This window comes from Heliangelus exortis, chromosome 21 (assembly GCF_036169615.1).
Source record: "Heliangelus exortis chromosome 21, bHelExo1.hap1, whole genome shotgun sequence".
NCBI classification, from domain to species: domain Eukaryota; kingdom Metazoa; phylum Chordata; class Aves; order Apodiformes; family Trochilidae; genus Heliangelus; species Heliangelus exortis.
In genome coordinates, this window is record NC_092442.1 from 9549994 (window position 1) to 9572184 (window position 22191).

The 22191-nt window shown below is 46.4% G+C and overlaps 1 protein-coding gene across 18 annotated transcripts in view; it reads right to left on the reverse strand.

Moving 5' to 3' along the window:
* The window catches only part of ACACA (acetyl-CoA carboxylase alpha), a 114609-nt gene that overhangs the window by 18430 nt on the left and 73988 nt on the right, over window positions 1–22191 (reverse strand). For all 18 annotated transcript variants that reach the window (XM_071765117.1, XM_071765107.1, XM_071765103.1 and 15 more), the window contains 7 exons: window positions 17942–18211; window positions 17509–17606; window positions 16769–16889; window positions 16151–16261; window positions 4242–4385; window positions 3390–3510; window positions 1398–1494 (listed from right to left, as the gene is read on the reverse strand). In XM_071765117.1, the coding sequence (XP_071621218.1) occupies window positions 1398–1494; window positions 3390–3510; window positions 4242–4385; window positions 16151–16261; window positions 16769–16889; window positions 17509–17606; window positions 17942–18211 (962 nt within the window). The remainder of the gene's footprint in view (window positions 1–1397; window positions 1495–3389; window positions 3511–4241; window positions 4386–16150; window positions 16262–16768; window positions 16890–17508; window positions 17607–17941; window positions 18212–22191) is intronic.

The window sequence follows — 22191 nt, forward strand, 5'->3', positions numbered from 1 at the left end:
AGGTGGGGAGCCCAGATGGCCATCTCACCCTGCCTCCCACTGAATGCCCTGGAAATCCAAGCCAGCATCCCCAGGGCTACCTCCAGAGGCTGAGGGAGTCAGCCCCCAGGGGTGGCCACAGGATTTCCAAAAGCTTTTAGCATGATCTAATTTGGCTCTGGATTGGTGGCACTGTGATGCTGGCAGTCTGGGAGGTGAAGAGCTGTAAATAAAATATTTTTCTTTGATGCAGGCTTCTGCTGGAACTGAGGCACTCTGAGCAGCTGCCTTCACAGGCACAACTGCATCTCAGTCACTGCAGCACCTGAAGCCTCCAGGATCCCATTCAGACACTTCAGGTTTTTTCTGCCCTCTCATTTGTTAGAAGAAAACAAAAAAGGCAAAAAAAAAAAAAAAAAAGGCTGACAATGAACCAAAACCACTGACATCAATTATGAGCTGGGAGTCTGCTGGAGGCAGGAGGATGCAGCTCTGTCTGGAGAGGAGAGCTGGTGGTAGTCTGAGGACTGAGGAGTGACAAAGGATAATCACTACCTTTGGACAGCTCAAGCACTTGTAGCTGAAACCCAAGGGAGATGAATGTTCTCTTTCCAAATGGCTTTATTCTGAGAGGAAGTAGACAATCAGCTCACAACACACACAGTGCCATTTGGAAGGGGGCAAAAAACTAAATAAAAAAACCCTAAAGAGGTGACTGAGGGGTTCTGAGCCCAGCTGTGATTTGCATTCTGTCAAAATGCAGGATCCTGTCTCCAGGCTCCTGCCAGCTCAGAGCTCAGGGACCTGCAACACCAAGAAAAACCCAGGCTGCAAATATTGCCAAGACAGGGATCTAAATCTTGAGGCAACAGGGGACATTCTGGATTTCTGCCCAGGTGCCCTCTGGCAGCAAGGTAAGGGGAAGGGAGGAGGTGAGTGGTGCAGGTCTGAGGAGCTGCACATCTCAGCATCACCAGGAACACCCCCATCAGGTTTGGAAAACACTGCAGGTCATCCCACACAAACCTCAGTGTTAAGCTCCTCTCTCTGCAGAGTTTTGTGCAGTCTGCTCTAGTTTTAGCTGAACTAGAGAAACAGCAAATCAGACTGCAAAACACCAAACTGAATCATGCTAAGTCAGAGCTGCAAGAAGGCAGCTGTGTGCCTGGGGAAGCACACACCCACTGCCAGCATTTTTAATAGCAGCTCTCTTTTTGGCTTTTGTGCATGTGAAAGCTGTCACCTCCAAGCAAAACAGGACAAACAATCAGATCATGCTTCAGTCATGTGGTAAAGAAGCATCCTGTTTAAGGTATTTTTACTTACAGCCATCAACTTTCAAAGGAGTTCCTAGAAAAAGGCAAAGCATAACCAAAACTTGATTTCTACAAATGTCCAAAATGCCTCTTGGAATTTACCTTGCTCTGCCAACCACAACTGTCTGTGCCCAGGGCTGCATGATCTCCAGGAATGAGCCATTGTCAAAGAAACCACTTAGCCACTGTCCTTTTTGACCTAAAGGGAAGGGGAAAAAATGAAAATATCAGAGGAGGGAGGGAAGAAAGAAGAGAGAATATAAAAGGAGCAACCGAAACTGGCTTAAAAATGCCAACTGGAAAACTTGGCACTGTCTTTTTATTTATTTCCTTTTAAATCAAATATGATACAAGGGAACATTAGACAGCTGAACATTTGTCTGCCTTCAGCCATCATGTCTGATTTCATTTGCAAGTCTACATAAAGACAGTCATTTATCAGCAAAAGCATCATTTATTGTTAAACGACGGGGTTCGGATACCAGAGGGACTTCTCACGCTTTTAAATAAATAACTGGGTTTTTTTTCAAGACACTACAAACATTTGTCAAAAAGCAGTAAAGTCATTAAAGATCTTTTTCAAAATGCCTATTTCTATTTTAAACCCTATCTCACATTTTTCTCTTGATTCTGCCTAAGAAAGAATGTGGGAAAAAACGCAGGAACTAGACACAAAAATTTCTGTGGTCTTTTAAAGCTAGACCAGGTGTCTGAGCATGTTCACATATTCTTTCAGAAAACCTGAAGTGAAGTACTTTGATATCAAAAGCCTCTTGCTTCTCTGAAGACACCAGATGATGAACTCCTCTCTACACCAACACTCCCAGAGCTGCTGCCCTGGCTCAGACCATGTGCTCTCAGACCTGTCCTCTTGCCTGGGAGAAATCCAAAGAGCACCTGACCAAGATGACTGCACAGTTCTAATAGAAATAAACTTTCTCCTGACCCTTGCAGACAATCAGCTTCTACCCTGAAGTATGAGGGCTGGATTACCCTGACCATGATAACTAGAAAGTAGTTTTACTTGCCCTTTAGAAAGCCAATGCAGGATCAGGCATTGGGATGCTCCTCTCAGTCACTCAGTTACAGAAGCCACAACTCTCTGGGGGTTCCTGCTTTCCACTGGGGCTTCACTTGCAAAAACTTCCCCAAGCCAAGCCCTCCCAGCTTCACCCCTTGGCACAGAGCTCCTGAGGAACACTTTAATCTGAACAAGCACCTCTGCCTCTGCAAACCCCAGCCCAAAACCAATTAAAAGTGGAGATCTAAGCAAGCTAACCTCTGCTGACTTAAACAGGATGGAGAGTGTTTTATCAAGACCAAACTTGTAATTACTGTGTTCTACATTCCCTGCCTCTGTGGCCCCACTGTAAAATGTGACCATCCATTTCAAAATTATCTCTTGATCGTGAGCCCAAAGCTGATGGTTTAGATTCTGGCCTCGTGTCGGGCGTCACTTTGAAGAATATCACAGCAATATCTCTGCTAATAAATGGCTTTAACTTTTCACCTAGGAGATATCTGCTTTAACTTATCACAGGGAATCATCTGCTTTCCTTAACGCTTCCACTAAATTAAAATCTGAAGTCACTCGATTTGGAACCAGCGTTAGCTGCACCCAGACAGCTGAATGAATTACTTGAGAGATGATGAAAAAATATTATCCCAAAACAGAAAACTTAGTTTATCACAAATCTCATTTTAGCCTCCCAAACTCATTAATACCAGCAAGCAGAATGGTCACCCAGTCTGCAGCTCCTATGTACACAAGCTGCTCAACCCCAAAAGCATGCACAGGAGTTCAGTGGTTTGCAACCTTTCCACTATAATTATTCTACAAAATCAGCAGGAACTTGGACTTGAAGCATAAAAAAAAAAAAAAAGAAAATCTATAAACATAACTATTACGTGTCCTCAAACACCCAGGATTTACATGCTCTTTTTTAATATATCATATTAAATTTATTTGTCACTAACTGCTTTATAAACTCTGAAATACATCTGGAGTGCAGACAGAAACTGCTGCCAAACAGCCTGGACAGAAGTTGCACTGTTGTGCACTATTGTCCCTCCTGGCACCACAGAGCCACCTACTTGGGTTTGGTCGCCCAGCCAGCATCCAGCGAGGGTCATAGGGAGCCTTGGTGGGAACAAAGTCTATGGTTCTGTCTATAGGATCCTTGACTTTGAGGATAGGAACAGGGCTGGATACACTCTAAGGGAAAAAGAAGAATATTGAACACAGTAATTGCCCTGTGTGGCTTTGCATCAAACACCCCCTCTGCAGGACCTGCTGGAGTCCTCCTTCCCCCACACCACACAACCCCTCATCTGATGGGATCCCAGAACTTGACAAGAGCTTGAAGAAACTCCCAAGGTGCTCCACACACTTTTTCTCAGACCCTCCTATGGCATTGCATGGCACACGTTGTACTTCATTTGCTCTTGAACTTCAGGCATAGCCAGCATTAGTGAGGGGCTGCAATTTAATTTTTGAAAGGTAACCAGGCCACCTGACTCATTCCACACACTCTCCTGAAGGAAGGTGACCTGCCTGTTCTTGTTGCTGCCTTCCTGGCTGCAGAGCAGTTTACACACATACAGCAGTTCCTACAAATTGCTGCCTCAGAGGGGAACTTTTAGGGTCTTTCCAGTAAGAGACAACCCACCACATACATAAACTCCTGCTGCCATGCCAGGGAGAGATGTGAATATCCCTGAGACAGCACCAGCTCACCCCACATCCCAGCTCCTCCTGCACTTAAGACAAACTCTATTTTGTGTACTTCAGTACCATAATGCTTAACAGCCTTGATCATCACTTAAACCATTTTGCCTGGCACCACACAACCACAGAAAAAAATCCCCCAGATGAAGAGTCCCTCACCCTGTGAACAAGGCAAACAGGTAATGGCAACCTTGAGCTTCTGCAGGGCCAGGGATTACCTTTGGCATGTAGGAAAGCCACTGCAGAACAGTGTAGACTCCTTCAAAATCATCACACACGGTGTTGTGTGTCACTCCATTGTTGTGCATGATCTGGATCCCGCCCAGCTGGTTGTTGGAGGTGTAAACTTCCCTCCCAAGCACCTTTGGGGAAAAAAAAAACATATTTGATATCTTATTTGATAAGATAAGGCTCAGAAGATCCCTGAAGCAAGTCATGACCACTTCAATGCCAAAGGATGGAGCAAGCCACTCAGGACAGCCCTGTGGACAGGTGAGATCTTATGAAGAGTGGGAGCAATGCAAGTGGGGAAACTGAGGCAGAGCAAAGGGCAGAGGACTTGCCCTTCCCCAAGCAGCAAACGGAGCTGATATGGGCCCAATCTCCTGGGTGCTGACCTGAGCTCAGCTCACTAACTCCAAACTGCTCTGAGGAAGATGAGCGGCAGGACAGACCAACTAAAACCTTGACCTGGGGAAAAAAACCATCACCGTGCACAAGGCTGGGTACAGCAAAGACAAAGCCCCAGCAGCTCCTTAGAGAAACTGGGAAGAATAAGACTCCTGCTGCTGGGCTTCCAAGCCTCCTGCACAGCTCCATCTCTAATCTCAGCCCGGGCAGTGTGGCTCTTTTCTCATTCTCCTGCTGTCTCTTTCCATTTGCCCTCTCACTGACTGATACACTGATCTCTCGGTCACTCAGCTTTCTGCTCCACTGAGTCCATATTACTAATAACACCTCTGCCACGGCCAGTTTACCTCATGAAGGCAGGAGCACATCATTACAAAATAAACTCATAACTTTGACATTCTAGCAAATACATGCCGTTTGTTATTTTTATGGGTTGAGTCTTTCTAACAGACAGAGGGCATTACATACCTGCTTCATTTAGATCTTGGAAAAAAAAAAAAAAAAAAAAAAAAAAAAAGAAACAAACCAAAACCAAACCCTCAAACACACAGAAAACAACCTGTCTCCCCCACCAAACAACCAGCACAGCTCAGTGGAGGAAGGGCTGTCCCAGGGGAGGAGCTGGAGCTCCTGGTCCTTAGGGAAGGGATGTTTGGGTCTGGCTTCATCCCCACATCCTACAGTGAGCACTCAGGACACAGCTCATCTCGCCCAAAGCACAGAGGAACTCCACCATTTCTCAGGATTTTGGGTTGAAAGCAAGAAGGTGACAAAGGGAGACGAAAATAGGAAATTTTGGTCTGGTTATAAAACTACACCGGGCCGAGTGGCTTCCTTCCTGCAAGACGTTGGATAATGACAGCTGGGGTCAGGGAGCTGCTGTGCCCATCTAAAGCACTGCCCGACCAGTAGCATTTCCTAACTCCAAATTTATTTTCCTTCAGAGAAAAGACCCAGTGGTCTGGAATTTCACAAAACTCAGCGTTTTACAAGCACTGGGAGATCCTCACAAAGCCCTCCATGAGGCAGATGTCACTCGAGATTTACGCGCAGAAGAAACCGAGGCACAGAAGTTGTGTGGCTGCCCCCAAAAGTTAGGAGTCAGTGTCAGCACTCTGATTTTGCACAGATGTCCCTGGGCCTCCCACCTGAGCTCCAACACCTTCATCTTCCTCTAACAAACTCAGTGCCACGGAAAGGCACGGTAGGAACAAGAAGCATAGATTTAGGTTCAAGGAAAAGCACAGGCCTCCAGATGCCAGGCTCAAGCCCGGCTTAAATGCTTCCCACAGAGGAAAATAAAAATAAAGAGGATTTAAACTCCCCATCTATGAACTAATGCAAACGTATGTACATGCAAAATGGGCCTCTGCTGCTGCTTATCTGGAGCCAGTGCAGACAGCTCGGGTTTAGCACTGCTGACAGGCAATGAAAACACTGATATACCGCCCGCTCTCGCCCTTAAATCCCTTTTTGGAGATCAAGATAAATATGCAGTTCCTTTTCCCGAGCGCTCCCGACATTTCAGTGAAGTGGCAGAGCATTGTGAGGGGCTGTGCAAACGAAATCCCTCTGCAGCCCGAGCCGGAGCCGTATTTCCTTGTCAGGGTCTGGCAGGAGCGGCAGCGCGGTCCCAGGCTGCGTTTCCGAGCTGCCCCCGCAGCGCTGCCGCCCGCGTTTGGCTGTGAGAGATCCGTGCGGGGCCGTGCGGCACCCGGGACCTGCCAGCCGGGCACATTCCGCCTCTAAATCAGCCCCTGCCTGCAGCACAGCCCCGACGCAAGGCAGACTGCTCCCCGGCCAGCAGCCCCCCGCATCGGGCTGCTTTCCAGGGGTCCTGCTGGGTGCTGGGTCCCCGACCCGACTCTGGTTCCACAGCCAGAGGATGCCGGGGGTTAAAGAGGCACCGAAGGGCTAAGCCAGCTCCTAGACAATGATCCTTGGGCTTGGGAAAAAAATGAATGTGCCAGCTCATCCATTCAGCTCTGCTAACCACCTCATCTCTGACCTCAGAGGACTACATTTTTAAAGGCTGACAAGTAATTCAATCTCCAATTAACAACCTTAAATGGGGCAATGCATATTGCTGTATAAATGTTTCTGCAAGAAAATATCCAAGAGTGAAAGGGAATACATCTGCTGGAGAAGTCCAAAACTGATGCTTCTGCCAGGAAAGGATTTTTGGATGTTCCTCAAGAAGACACAGGGGCAGCAGGAGGGGAGTCAGAAATGTTGCTACATCAGGCAGGTAAAGCTAGGAACAAAATCGTGGGAGAAATTATGATAATCTGTATCTGACATGACCAGCATCTGTAAAATGGTAAACTTCAAGTTCTGAGAGTTTGGGTCTGCCAGGGATGTCCACTGAGGTGCAGGAGGTTGGGAGGTGAAAGCAGCCCCAGCTCACAGCTTATAGAAGGCACCTGCTTAACAACCAAGGAGGTGCAGGGAAGGGTTAAGTTTGCAAAGCAGACCCTCCCGAGCAGAAAGGTTACCAGCACTCCAGGGAGCAGTCAGAGCTGCAGCTACCAGAGCCAGCTGCAGCAGCCCAGAGCTCAGGAAAGGTCCATCCACAGGGCTGGGAAAGAAGAGGTTCCAGGATTTTAAAGCTGAGAGACACAATACACATACACCTGGATATTGGCAATATTTGACTTCTGAGACTGTGCTTAATCTGATGGCAAAAACAGATAAAAAAAAGAGCAGCCAGGAACAGTGAAGCACCAGCCAGAAAGCTTCTGGTGCCAGAAAATTTGCTTTAAATACAAATTCTTTCCAACCTTTGAAAGCTCAGAAAGCCAGAAGCCATCTTTCTGTGCACCTGGAGCTTGACATGCCACCACAACCAACACAGCAGGACTGCCACCACCTGCTCCTCCTCTATTTCATACCAAAAAGCCTCCTGGTCACTAAAGACCCAGGTTGAGGTGAGCAGCTCAGCCTCCCCTCCCTGGGCTGCTGCTGACAAACCCCTCAAGGGTGCCCACACCTCAACAACAGGACGAGGCCATCAGTGAAGTGGGCAGATTTTTTTTTTTTTTTTTTTTTTACTTCAGAGGAGCTTTTGGCAAGCACAAAGGAAAGGCAGGATTCTAGCAGCTTTTTCAGTCTCTAAGAAGCCATCCTCAACAGGTTTATAGGCATGGTATATGCATATTAATAATTTTCTAGTACTTAAACCCATGATGACCAGCTGCTTTCTCTCTGCTCCTTTTCAGAACCTGAGCTGCCAGTTGGTTGAGACACTGGCTGCAAAGCTGGCTTGGCTGCAGTCTGGCTTGGCTCCTGTGTTTCATCAAAGGGGAAAGATCTGAAAAAATGACAGCAGAGGGCTTGAATGGGAATCATTATGTAACGTAAGTGCTGTTATTATTCAGAGCATATCATGTGTTTATATCAAATATAAGTGCCAGATTTTTATCTGAATAGTTTCAATAATTGCAATTCCCATCCCACAATTTATATTATCTGCCAGAAACCTGAAGCAGAAAAGGCACATGCACATACTATAAATAGCCTATTTTTCATAAACAGGCAGAAATGATGAGAATGAATGTCTCATCAGAAAACACAATGTAGGAACTTAAAACCTGACTGCTATTATGTGCAGTCAAGCCTCAACAGATTTTACAGTGTTCATCCCAGCCACTCGGCTGTGTGCCATGAGAAGGTAAAACAGGCTGACCAGGAGCCCCAGGATGAGGCAGGACACCAGCAAAAGCTGTGCTCCTGAGGCTCCAGCCTGGTGGCAGGAGCAGACACCTCCTCTCTGCCTGGAGACCAAGAGCACCTCTTGCATTTCTAATCCAGGAACATGTGCAGTTCCTGCACTTTTAATTTACGAGCGTTCGGAGGGGGACCCTCCTGGCTTGGGAACATATTGGCTCGGTCTAATGCTTGGAGATTATTAAAGTCAGAGCTATACTCCACTATCAAGTCTACAGATCTTTTATTTAGAAGATATGGTGCTCTAAATGCACAAAGAGCTCCCTGTCACCTTCACATTAAAGCCCCTAGTGCCTGGTAAATGGAATTATATAGCTGTCATCTCCTTTCCCCAAAGTTTTAAGAGTACAATGGGCTCATTTTTTCACACTCCATCCCAGCTTCAGAACTAAGAGACCTACTTTGTATTGATTTAAAGTCTCAGAAATAAATAAACCTGCTTCACCAATGTGATTCACAAGAAATTCATGATACACTATTGCATGATATATTTCAAGCTGTGGCTCCAGCTCTTTTTTTCCTTTGGTGAGTGATGGGGGAGGTGGGAGGCAGGGGGAGGTGGGGGGGAAGCTGACAGCCTGATGGTTATTGGAGATGGCTACAGACTGCAAATCCAGAAGCAGGTCTTGCTGGTGGACTCTTTTTCTTGCTTTAATTTGGTGAGATCAGAGGGGGAAGGGGGAAAAGCAATTGCACTTCACCTCGGAGGCAGCAGGGGAAGAGCATCCAGATGGACACTGAGACTGCAGCTGGCCTTCTGCAGCACCTTCTGCCTGGAGACCCCCAAGCACCTTGCCAGTACAAAGGGAGCAGGGCTCCAGAGCTGAGCAGATGCAAAAGAGGCTTCTCTCTGTTTGCAGATAACAACAGGAAATGGTACTGAAAGGAAAAGGTTTTTCCATCTTGCAATCACCTCTGAAAAATTCTGGAGTGCAGAAGAAAATCAAGTTTTGCAATCTGGAGATCTGAACAAACACCAGACAGGGTCAGGATGTTTGCTTTTGACTTCTGAAATATTTCTTGTGGGTATTAGAAGTAAAAAAAAACCATTTTCATATCTGGAAAGAAAAGTCAGTTGGGAAAAAAAAAAAAAAAAGAACTTTTCCTTTGACCAAAAAATTCTAAAGGAGAACTCTATCAAAAATGATAGTTTTTCCTGAAGAGTCCCAGTCTCAGGGAACTGGCATTTTCAAATGAAAAATGTCTTGTCAAAAAATTCCTGCCTAGGAATTGTGTAGGGAGACTGCATGTTTTGCTCAAGGTCACTCCATCAGTCAGTGGTAAATCAAAAGGACTCCACATACTTTGCAAACTAAAATTACAGCCTCCTATTCTACCCTGTGCCAACATTCATAAATCCCTCCTGCCTCAGCCAGGGGTCCCTAACCTAGACATTGGCCCTGTGAATTGGCAAAGATTGTCTCCAGGATACTTGGAGATCTTGTTTTGGTCATTCCTTGGGTCACCTTCTTTTTCAGAGCCCCCCCAAGGGCACAGGCTGCAGAGCAGGTACCTCTTCCCCCAGGAGATGTGCTGTGGGTTTAGGGTTCACCACCAGTCAAGTGACAGTTCCCCAACACCATTTCTCCAGTTCCCACTCAAGTGTCTGGAATGATAGATAATTCCCCTGCAATCCATTGCAGAAAAAGCCCCCAGGAAGGTCACCCTGATGTTCCCTGGAGACCCCTCCAGAGAGGGGAGGGCAGGATGACTTTTGGGACACGTCTGAAAAGTGCCTTCTCCTATTCCAGGTGGAACCTGAGGTACCAGACTTAATGCCCCAGTAATAAGATACTCTGGAGGATCACCAGGAACTGGGATACAATCCTGGTTACATGAAACACATCCAGGGTTTAGAATGTGGTGGAGTGTCCCTGGAAAGTAGGAGAGGAGATTTTGATAGGCAGAACACAGGCCACTGTGCTCAAGTCCTCTTTAGAAGGAATAAATACACACACAGCCCCCACAGCACAAGCACCAGCCCCATAGATAAACTGATCAAGATCCATATTAAAAATGATAGAAGGAGGGGGGAAAAAAAGGTAAACAGAAATCTATTAGACTTTCTTCCCTAAGCAAACATAAAGGGACTGATAATGCAATGCCTGGAACGTAAATTGTCTCTAATGGGAACAATACACAAATATCACCACTTAAAGCAAGGCAATTAAAAATAAAATGCAGAAATCGAGGGTGCTGGCTGTTTATTTGCACTCATCTAGACTCCAGGCATCCATCCTGCTCACATTAATTTCTCTACAAAGAGCAAAGACCTTTGTGCTCCCAAGACTGCCACCAACCAGACCCCCCCAGCAGCAAATGCCCCTGGCTGGCAGGAAAAGTCATGAATTGTCCTCTCCTCCTCTGGCCAAACTGAGACTGACCTTACCAGAGCTCTGCCCTCATCTTGGGTCCCAAACCAGGCTGGCTGTGTTGGGCTGTGAGCCATGGAGACCTCCAACCCCAGCAAGGTTCTCAGAGAGCTGCAGGAACCAACCTCCCCCCATGAGACCACCCTGACCCCCACCCCATCACCTGCAGCCACCACCCAGGGCATGGCAGAGCAGCCCCTCCTGCTCCCCCACTGCTGTAACCTTGGTGGGATCCACCAGAGGAGCTGCCTGACAGGGAATGTTGTTGAAGTGTCAGTTTCTGTTTGACATTTCCAAGCCCCTCTTTGATTAGCATTCTCAAACACCCCGTGCCCATACGTATCTTCCTAATAGTCTTGCTGTGCCACTACAGAAAGATTCATATCATGCATTAATAATTATAATGCTTCTTTGAATGACAGGGATGGCACTTGCTGTTCTAACTCACATGATTGCTCTCACATGACTGCTTTGATCTAATCCTGAGACTGGAGTCATCTCAAGCAGATATTGAGCCATCCCTGCCTTGAATCTCAAAAAAAAAGAGCTTTCTACATTTGATATTTTAAAGTAAAAACCCCAAACAGCATCAGTCCAACTCCCACAGCTCAGCTGCAAACCTGCCCCAGGCTCTACACCCATGGACCTCTTAAACAGCAGGAGCTGAGCTGAGCACTGGCTTTGGCAGGCAGGACTGAATGTAAGCCCCAAAGATATTCTCTTTTGGCCCCATGCAAAGGGGCTGTTATGTTTTCAACACTGTCAAAACAATCCTTGCAGCAATTATGGTCTGTGGTATCAACAAGTGCTGCAAGGATGGCACCTCCCATGGTTACAGCTTCACCAGGCACAAGCAGCCTCTGAGCTACTGAAGATGTACTCAGGGAAGGTCACAGGACATGTGCTGCTGCTTGGCTTAGAAGTTCTTTAAGATAATTACATGCTGATGAGCCTCCTGATGAGCCCATCTCACCCAAGCCTCTCTTAGAGCTGTTCCTCAAAGTGTCTTCTCCCCCTCAGTGCCAGCAGCAGTGCAGTGCTCACCTGGTAAACTGCTTCCTGAGCTCTTGCAGGTCTCAAATAGGTTATACAAACAGACACATTGTTCAGGTTAAGATCATTTTGAAGGCAAAAAACCTCTACAAAAAGAAATTCTGAGGATGGGGCCACCAGCCCTGCCAGTGCTCCACTGCTGGCAAATACTTTCAGTCTGAGTGGCTCAAAACCACTGCAAATACAAAGGAACTGAGGGTTCAAGACCAGGCTGGCAGCAGGTACCTGCTAAGCTCCTTTCCCTACACAGACACACACTCCTTTGTCAAGCTCACACTTGGATGTTCTTCACCAACCAGGCCACCAGCAGAGTACCATGGGGCCTGGGGTCACTGGAGGACAGGGTGATGCAGCCTTTGGGCAGGCCAAACAGGGAGAGTTTTGGGGAGAAATAAAACTAAATAGGAGGGAAAGGAAAAAGAAGAGTCTGATGGTTAAAACCTTCCCTTCATCTCTCAGGGTGAGGACCACTTTAGATGCCCAGCTGTGGAGTGCAAGATGTGAGACAGTCCATCCTCACTCAGAAGAGCTGTTGGAAACACCAGGCTGAACATCTCTATAACCATCCAAAGTGTCTCAAATCAGCAGCAGTTCCTGAAAATCTCTACAAAATCTGACTTCCCTTAGAAACAGCCTGGAACATGAGTACGTAGAGAACATGCAACCGAAAGCCACGATTTGTTAATGTGAACAAAACAGGATTTCTTTGAAACACAAAAGACAAGGAGGAGCAAACTAATTAAAAAATAAATCAGCAACAGACTTGGGAACATCCTTGTGAGGACTGAAATGAAATGTAGTCCTGGAAGCTTGAACCATCCAAGCAATGCATACGCTGGGAGCGTTGGGCTCCTCACTCTTAGTGCTATTACAAAGAAAACCAATGGAAATTAACCTGTTAGTGCATGGAGGCAGCACGTCACCTCTCCTAGGAAATCACCCCGTGCTCTGCTGATGACGAGGACAGGGAGCTGAGGGAGGTGGAGGAAGGTGTGGGGTGGGAAAAGAGGGGGGAGGCAGGGAAAAGTTAAAAAAAAAAAAAATCAAAAAAAAAAATCTCTGCCTCAGCAAAAGTTTTCATTAAAATTTTAGACAAATGATCTCTATGTCCTTCTCCCATGCTGCCTGGGGCTCCATGCTATTTCTATGCAAATAACAACCTCGTGGTTTATATCTTATTATTTCCACCGGAGCTGCGGCGACATGACCCGAGACGTGTGTGAGGTAGACGGCGGAAGAGAGAGAGAGAGGGAGAGAAAGAGAGGGAGGGAGAGAGAGATGGAGTGGCTGCTCACTGAAGTGTGAAAAAATATTGTCAGGAGTGAGCGGCAAGAACAAAACAAAACAAAAAAAAAAAAAAAAAAATTGCAGGGATAACGTGTTTATTTCAGCCCCTCTCCCCATGTGAACCAGCACCTTTTAAAATTCATTGGGCATCAGGCGATCATGCACAATCCATCTGCTTTCACTTTATCATTTGCATTTCATGCCTCCTGGCTTTTGATGTGCTGATACTTTGATGCAGTCAGGAGACGCGCATTATCATTATTTCAATTTTCAGGGGGGTCAGCGGGCTCGGCACAGGCGCGCGCACACGCTCGCAGGAGAGGAATGAAATGTCATTTCCACCTCTCCACCCCCTGCTGAAATGCAACGGGGGAGACAAAAGGGGGACAGATGAGATGCAGCCCCCGTGCCCCCCACGCGGAGCCACGTCCCCACCGCCCAGCGTCACCCCCTGTCCCCGGGCCCTGCCCGCGCCCCTCGGCCTGGGCTATAAACAAAGACAGCTTCATCAGGGCAGAGGGAAACCTTGTGCAGCTCTTGTGCAGCTTCTTGTCACCCCTGACAGGCAACGGGGCTGAGAGAATCCTTAAACCTGCCTGCTACCAGGTGTCTTACAGGGATATGGCTCTCTACTTACAAAGCAGCAACACGGACACAGCCCAGAGCCAGCCTCCAGCACCAAACACCAGCTCCAGCTAGAAAGGATACTGACCTTGAGCTCATCAGCTAAGTTATGGGCTACAGTCTGGTTTTTCCCTCTAAACCTAAACCCTCAGGCTGGTTTTACATAATGATAATGAACCAGAGCAGCAACAGATCTGCTGCAAGGCAATGTTTGTCACAGTCCTCCACTGCTCCCCTTGAAAATTAAAAAAGAACCCAGTATTTCACAGGGAAAAAAAATAATTAAAAAAACCCAAACAGACAACTTTCCAGAACGAGCCTCTCTGCAAGCCTAATTGTCTCCACTGCTGCAGAAACATTTTTGCACTGCACATTCTCCTCGTGCAGGGAGAAGACATTTTGAAGAAGATGTGTAGGCAGCCGTGAGGCTACACGGAAGCTTTGTACAGCACCCTCTGCAAAGAGAGTATTTGTATTTAGAAGTCAGCAATGGGAAAAACTGTCCCAAATCTCTGCCACCTAATTGGGAAAAACTGAAGAAATATTTGCATGCGACTGTGTTAGAAAACATTGAGTTCCAAATGCCATGCAAGGCATGATTCCATTGATTTATTTTTGTTTCCGTCGCAATCCTTCCTCAAGTCCCTGCCAGCTGGATTAGTGACCTTCTAATTGCCCCAAAGCAAAGCACTCCCTTTGCTGCACAGCCTCTTCTCACCAGCCACTCGAAGGGAACAAGAACCAGCAAGACTCCACAGAGAGAATCTACAATAGGTTTTCCACCATGAGACCCTTCTGGAGTGATACACAAGGCTCCCACTGTTCAAGGACAGGCAAACTTAGTGATGGGTCTGGGATTACTGGGAAAGCTGGATAGGATGCAGGTTCCTCCTCTGCCTGACCTTTAGGCAGTGCCTACGTAACAATATATTCTTTTCCAACAGAGCAAGGAGGAAAGGAAAGGACACATGGGATTATTCAGCCCACTGAAATTCTTGGGAAGGGCTAAGTCACCACCAGAAAGCATCTCCTTCTGCCTGTGCCTGCTGACAGATGTCAGATGCTTAATTTAGACTAAACCCTTAATTTTTAAGTGCCTAAAATTTAGTGAGATTTATCTACTTCTACAAAAACAAACATTCACTGTATGGGTAGAGTGCAGCTAGACCTGGGAAGAAGAGAGCAGAAGAGCAAGCCTAAACAGACTGGCCCTGCCATCTGGGAAACTCTGCAGGGCCCCGATCCCCAACAAATGACAGCTGGAACCAGGCAACTTACTCCACTTCAGCAAGCACTAAACTGACTCAATTTCTTTTTAAAGGATGGATCTTCAAATGCCTCTTTTCCTTCCATTGATGCAGGTGTGTGATGTGTGTAAGAGATCTAACTGAGGGTGCTGCATCCTAGAGTTGATAGGATCAATGCTTCATTTTTCGCAGAGCCCCCTTTATTCAGGGGAATAATTCAACGAGAGACTATTTTCCTTTTATCTCCTATTGTCAGGCAGGCACTCCTTGAAACGCAGCTTGCACTGAAGCACAACCACCCCAGGTGCTGGAGAGTGCCTGAGAACAAAGCTGCACAATGGGGAAGGGCACTGGCGCCCGCACAATCCCAACTCCCACGTAAACAAAGCCCTCAGTGAGAGGGACAAGAGCAGAGCTGGCTGTGAGCTGTGTCTGCTACAGACAAGGAGCTGGAGGCTGGGATATTAATAGGCTCGGGGCAGCAAGGGAGAAAAACCACCTCTGGTGAGGGGAAAAAAAAAATAAAGCCACTTTAGGAGTGAAAGCAGTAAGTTTTCTTACAGCCCGGGTTGATCCTCCCTCCCTGCCCCCCGAGCTGAGATTTCCAGCAGGTCTGACCCCTTGGAAATCCCCATCCACACTTCCCAGGTGTCAGGGCTCCCCCAGGAGCACTGCAATGCTGTGGGGCTGCAAGTCCAGGGTGATTCTGGCCCATGAATTTTGAAACATGGCCTTCCAGACCCTGTGACCAGCCCCTTCTGCTCTGTCACAATACACAGTGGGTGGGAGAAGATGCTGCCCAGACAGGGGGTTTCTCCTCTCCTCTTCTGGCATTAAGTCACTGCACACAACCTATGATAAAATCTGCTCTCCTTCTTCCCTTTCATCTGGGTCATGCTCAAGCCCTCAGCTCTGCCTGGGTGCCCTGCCAGCCTGGAGCAGCACCTCAGGCTGCTGATGCCATGTTCTTGTCAAGAAAAACAGGTGCATGAAAGCACTGAGAAAAAGAAAGAAGAATGCAAAGGCATGGGATGTTTCACAGCTGCTGCCCTGGGTCTGCTCTCCTTGATTGGGAGGAGCCCAAGAGGGAAGAAAGCAAAAGGGAGAGAGCACAGTGACAGGAACAGAGACTCACAGAAACACCAATTCAGTTCACATAACTCTAAAGACTAAAAGGCAAGAACTTACTTTGTTGAGGGCTCCACAGCCAGTCAGGATTATATGGGAGTTCTCAACCTGGAGAGTCCTCTGCCCCAGTCGAACCAGGTAAGCCCCAATCCCAATTGCCCGACATGTAACCTTAAGGGAAAAAAAATAGAGAAAAAAATAAGAAAAAAGAATAAGAAAAAAAAAAAAAAAAAAAAAAAAAAAAAAAAAAAAAAAAAAATCACATTGATTTCTGTCTTACCAAACAGCCAAAACCTATTGATTCAAACATCTAGATAAAACTAGTCATGTCTGGATTACGAGGCTATAAAATCTTCTCTTGCTGCAAAATTCCAGAATCTATTTTTTTTGTAAAACACAGTATCTGGACACATATGTATTATGTTAAAAAAAAAAAAAAAAAAGAGAAGCAGTAACTTGCAGACTGAGCAAACATGAAGCCAAATGACTCGTTTCCTAAAAAAGTTTTAAATTTAGTCTGAAAGGCACCCAGACCTGAAATGGTGCAAGTAGCACTGCTCAAAGCCTACAGGAGCATCAACCAGAAGTATGATCCCAGATGGATCTTCTGGATATCACTGCAGGATTTTTAGCTGAAATAGACAATAGTTTGAAGAATAGAAAGCAGCAGGGGATTACCAAGTTGATGGTGATAATACTGTCATAGGCTAAAGATGTTTCTCCAGCAATCATGCCAGATCCTCTGAGGTTCTCTATTCCAAGTCCATCTTCCTTTCCAATAATATCTGTTATCTTATACCTGAGGGAGACACACACAGCCTTTGAGTCACAAGGTCCAGTGATTTGCTGAATCAGTTTGCTACGAAGAAAATGAAAAGTGACTAAATATCATTAAGGCTCCAAAGAGTAATGTGCATAAAAGCCAGCCAGGACCTGTACAGGGGCTCATTCTGCAGGAACAGTCCCACATACTGCAAAGGGGAGATGCCAAGGGAGAGGGATGCCCGTGAAAAACATTCTTCTGTCATTCCCACAGGATGTGAGGAGCAGGCTGATGACAGGAAAAAGGGTAAGAAAGAGAATGCAGTCAAACGAAAAAAGAAACAGGAGAAGAGATTACAATGAGGCTTTTACCTTCTCCTTACTCCCTTCTTTCATGCCTTCCTTCCTAGCTCAGGCCCTTCTTACTCAGCACTCTCTGGCTTCTGTCTTTTCCTCCAGGCCTTGGCTCAGCAGAGGATTTGAGCCTGTGCTTCAGTGCTCCACTGAAGAGAGCCACTGCCTTGCCCACCACACGAGTGACACACACGGATCCCCACACCCAGCACCCTCCCTTTGTTCTCCCAGAGCTTCCCAGTCTGTGAACTCAGCCTCTTCTGGAAACAGAAAACTTCTCATCCTGCCATGTCTGTGCTTACCTGGACTCACCGCTGTCCTCCACGTGTTCGCAGTGAACAGAGTTCAGGGCGCTGACTTTCTTGTAGTCTTGAGGAGTCAGGTACAAGTATTTGTATCCCTGCAGGGAGAAGCAGTTCAGTCATCTCATCCCCACCTGTAGCCCCTTCCTGATCCCCTTCCAAAGAGCAAGTTTTGGGGGAGCAGTATTTCATTCCAGATGGTGACAACATCCTCTCTTAACATGGGCACTCCAGCTGAGGCCATGGGTGTTCCCAACATTTAGCATCAATTAATTCTGAATGCCAATCCTGCTACCCAAGAGATCCAATTCCAAGAAGAACTTTGGACCTAAGAGTCTGGCAAACATTTACCCTCACCTCTATTAAAACAGGCCCTGTAAAAATAAAACTAATTTGTGATAATGCAGAGTTTCTGCTTCCTGCACCTTCTTACCTTGTATGGATCATCTGGGTCTTCCCAAGCTACATGGAACATGTGCCGAATCTCCTCAGCCAAACCAATCCTGGCTCCACTGTTGGCAGCCACGTAGATCCGGGGGATGCCATGTGTTCGAGCAAGCTCTGAAGCCCTCAGGAACAGGATGTCCTCCTGAGGCCCAAAAGAACCTATTTTGTATGTAATGTCATTGCCAATGACAATGATATCACGGCCTTCGGGATACTCAGGGGTCTTGAGAGTCATCTTCCAGGCCACCATGCCAACCTGCAACCAAAGAGCAGAGAACAACAAAAACTAAGTATCTGTGTTCAAGATGTCAATCACACAGGGTCATTTTCCTTATGTGTGCTGCACTTTGTGCATTTTCCTTGGGAACTGCAGCAGCAGCAGCTCTGAGACACGTTGCCAGTGCAGAGCACAGCTGGCAGGACTTGGTCCTTTCCACACTCACTGGAGCAGATCCTCCCTCACTCTCATCTCACCCAAGACACTCACACTGCCCCCCCTGCCTCCTCCCCTTCAGGGATCTGTCACAGCTCCAAAGCCCATCCTGCAAACACCCCTCTAACAGGGTGCTGCCTTTATTCCCTGTGCCAGAGCTCCCGGGATGAGGATGGATGTGGTGCTGTACAGGAGTCCTGACCACCAGACAGCACCCCAGAACCTCATCATCTTCATTCACTCTCACCCTGCCCTCATTTTAATAATCCTTTTGTTTCACAACTACCTCCTTTTGTGTTTTCTTTCCTCTCCTTCCTTTCACTCCCTTGGCTCTTCCCTTTTTCCCTCACAAATACCACAGCAGTTTCATTCCAAACCTGCCTGGCTAAAGCAATGCTTTTTGCTGCATATTTTTCTTTTTAAAATCACCAGCTGATCTCTTCTGGCCCATCTTATGGAGATCAGCAACATCTGTCCCCTGCATCTCACGTCTCTCAGCTGCTGCCTGTCCCTGCACGGGGGAGTTGGCCATCCTGGAATGCCATTAACAGATGGAAATAGCAGTGTCCCTTGAAAGCCACATGCATCACCCAGTCTCTGCTTGCCCAAGGATCATAAGCTCTGAGTACACATTCCTCAAGCCGACTGCACAGCCGCTGCAATCAGGAGGGTTTCAAACTCTCATTGTGGAGCCTCTGAATTCTGAACATGATGAACTAAAGCAGGAGGGGGAGAGGGGAGAAGCAGCAGATAGATATATGCCATTTAATCCAGAGCAGAATGGCACAATACACAGTTGAGATCCAATCAGCATCTTATTGCGTCTGCAGCAGGATATGCCTTAATAGGCTCATTAAAAAAATAAAAAGGCAGAGGAATTAATGAAAGGGTCATGGGAAGTAAAGTGGGCAGCAATCCAAAAATATTACAACTGTCTACTGAGAGATCCTTCCCTTGCATCTCCCCTTTCTGAGAGCTGAGGCTGCAAGTTAACAGAGTGATGGTGTTTCAGTTCACCTTCTCACTTTCATCCAGTGCTTTCTGACTGACATGTCTAAGGGATTAATTTGTTTGCCTTTGAATATTTGCAGATTTACAGTTACATCTCAGCATCCAACCACAGTGTTTGGAAGAGAGAGACACTGCAGCAGCCCTAAAGACAGGAGCATAAATCCCTAAAAGTCAGTGGGATGCTTGGCTAAGATATGAGTATTAATGCAAAATGAAAGGGAAAAGTTTGTGATGCTGCAAAACAAGAGGATGCAGCTGTTGGTCAGGCAGAAAGACCAAAAGTGTGTGTGCAGAGAGAGCAGGGGTCACACAGACAACTACTCCAGTCTGGATGCACAACCTAATTCATCTCAAACAAAGCTACACAGCCAGAGAGGTTCCTCAGGCTTCTGCTCCTCTACTGTTGGACTTTCAGAAAAGAAAAAGGGAGAACAAAGGTGAAAAGAGGAGAAGAAAAGTATGCTTTGTCCTTCTGACCTTACTGGTGCAGGAAAGGAGATGCCAGGGGTTGGATATTGTGTCTCTGTTCTAACCCTCAGCTCTGGACAAGCTTGCAATTAGAAGCAGCAGGTTAAGAAGCCTGAAAAGCTAAAATCAAAGGCTTCAAGATCAGCCCCCAAGAACCAGACAATGCCCACCTATCCCCTGCCACCTGCTACAGCTCTGTTTTCCATATTTTGCAGATGTTTTTCTTTCGATCCATTAACTAAAATCCTTAAGTGAGTGCTTACCAAATCTTTCTGATACCACCTCAGAAATCCACTACAGTGATTGACAGAACCGCCCAGGGAAGATCAGGTAATACTGTCTTGAAAATTGCACCATAAACTTCTTCCAAAAGAGCACAGAAGTGACACCAATTTCCATGTTTCTGCCCAACCAGTCATGTCCTTGCAGCTCCCCTGATCCCGTCAGCCAGGACCATGCCAGGAAGCTTCAAGCACCATTAGATGACCACAAACCACAGGAGCAACAGGAGAAATGCTCAGGCTTTGTGTCTGCTAAATACCTGTCAGCTCATGAAACTGCAAGATAGAAACATGTAAAGACACTTCCAGAAACCTCCACAAGAATCACAACATGTTGGAAGCAAAGCCTCAGCACCCAGAGCTCACAGGGGAAGCAGAGGAGTTAAAATTCTTGGGAACAGTTCATGGCTGATAAACATGGAGCAACCACGTGCAGTTTAAGAAAAGAAAAATTAAAGTGCATCACTTTATTAACTTGTGTGTCTTTGCCTCCCCAATACACAAAGATTCTTGTGCTATTTATCAGTAATAAAAGTCACAGGGCACACTAAGGATTTTTTTGCTATGAACAAAGTAGATTCTGGTTAAATTTATGGCTGGTGGAGGACAGCTTTTTATTTCAGAAAAAAATTTAAAAATTAAAAATGATAATTGTAAGTTAACGGCAGCAAGCCAAAGAAAGGAGAGTTCACAGGTTAATTAGACAGGCTGAGCTAATCACCTAAGAGCACGGTCAGAACAATAATGGGTGATGGTAGCCAGCAGTGGCCTCAGAACAGGCTCTTTTTAAGAGCCAGCACAGTGTGGAAGTGCTTCTCCTGCCACAGCTCTATTCCCAGCACACCCAGCAAGGAAGAAGAGAGGGGAAAAAAAAAAAAAAAAAAGCAGGAACCGTCTTATTTAACTGTTTTTATGTTGGCAAAATGATTTGTGCCAGGGTATTTCCATAAGAAGTGGGACCATTATTCTCCCGTAGGAACACATTTGGTTTGAAAAGTATCACTGGACAGAACGTGGAAATCAAAGCAGATGAATTATTCACAACCCCCGATCAGAAGTGATCATTATTTCTGATGTTCCAAACTGTGATTAGGATTCAGTGCTCAGATGTCATTTGCTCCCTGAATAGCCCCAGCAAGGCAGGACTGCACGACACACATATATTACACCCAAGTTCTATATCTATAATTTTATACACACCTTCTCCCACTAGATCTTCTCCTTAATGTAACCATTAGCAGACAGTAAAACACAATATTAACTAACGTGGGTTTTCAGGGTGCTCAGAAACGCCATTACTTTGACACAGAGTGTCAACACTAATCATGGCCTAAAATTAACACCAAAATTGACTTCAACATTAATTGGGCTATCGATGGGAGCAGTAATACACACACTGCTGCAGTTACAAATTGACTGCTGGTGGCAGCCCCAGCTGCTGACAAGAGGCACCGAGGGGACCGGGGAAGGAACGGAGCCCGAGCTCCCTCCTGAAAGCTCCCAGAGCCAGGCAGGCACGGGGAAGGGTGGCTGGAGTGCAGGCAGAGGGGATTTGAAGCCTCTTTCTAGCAGGATCTGTAATTCCTGGAGAAGTGCAGCTGACAGAAAATCTGATGTTGACAAGAGCAGCTTATTATTTGACAGCTTCTGCGCTGGAGCCGTGCCAGCTGTGTTGGATTATTCCACTTCTCTCCCAAGGAGGATGAAGCTCCAGCCCGGGTTCCTTACGCCGTGCTCTGGGTTAGTTATTTACACCCAGATGTGGAAATGTGTCTCTCAAAAGCTCTGAGTAGGACAACTGACCTCACAGAACCCTGCCAATAACTTTGCCTTCTGCTGCATCTGGACCGTATGTAAGTTTTATACATAAAGTATTATATAAAAAACAAGACTCTATTTATATGTCAGTATTTCTCACATAGAAAAGTTATAATAAGGAAGGAAATGCAACAGTTTAGCATGAAATGCCAAAGCTGAACATTACTGAGAGCACCTTTTTCCCCTGCTGTGCACACACATTCTGGCAGTGTTAAAGCAAGGAAT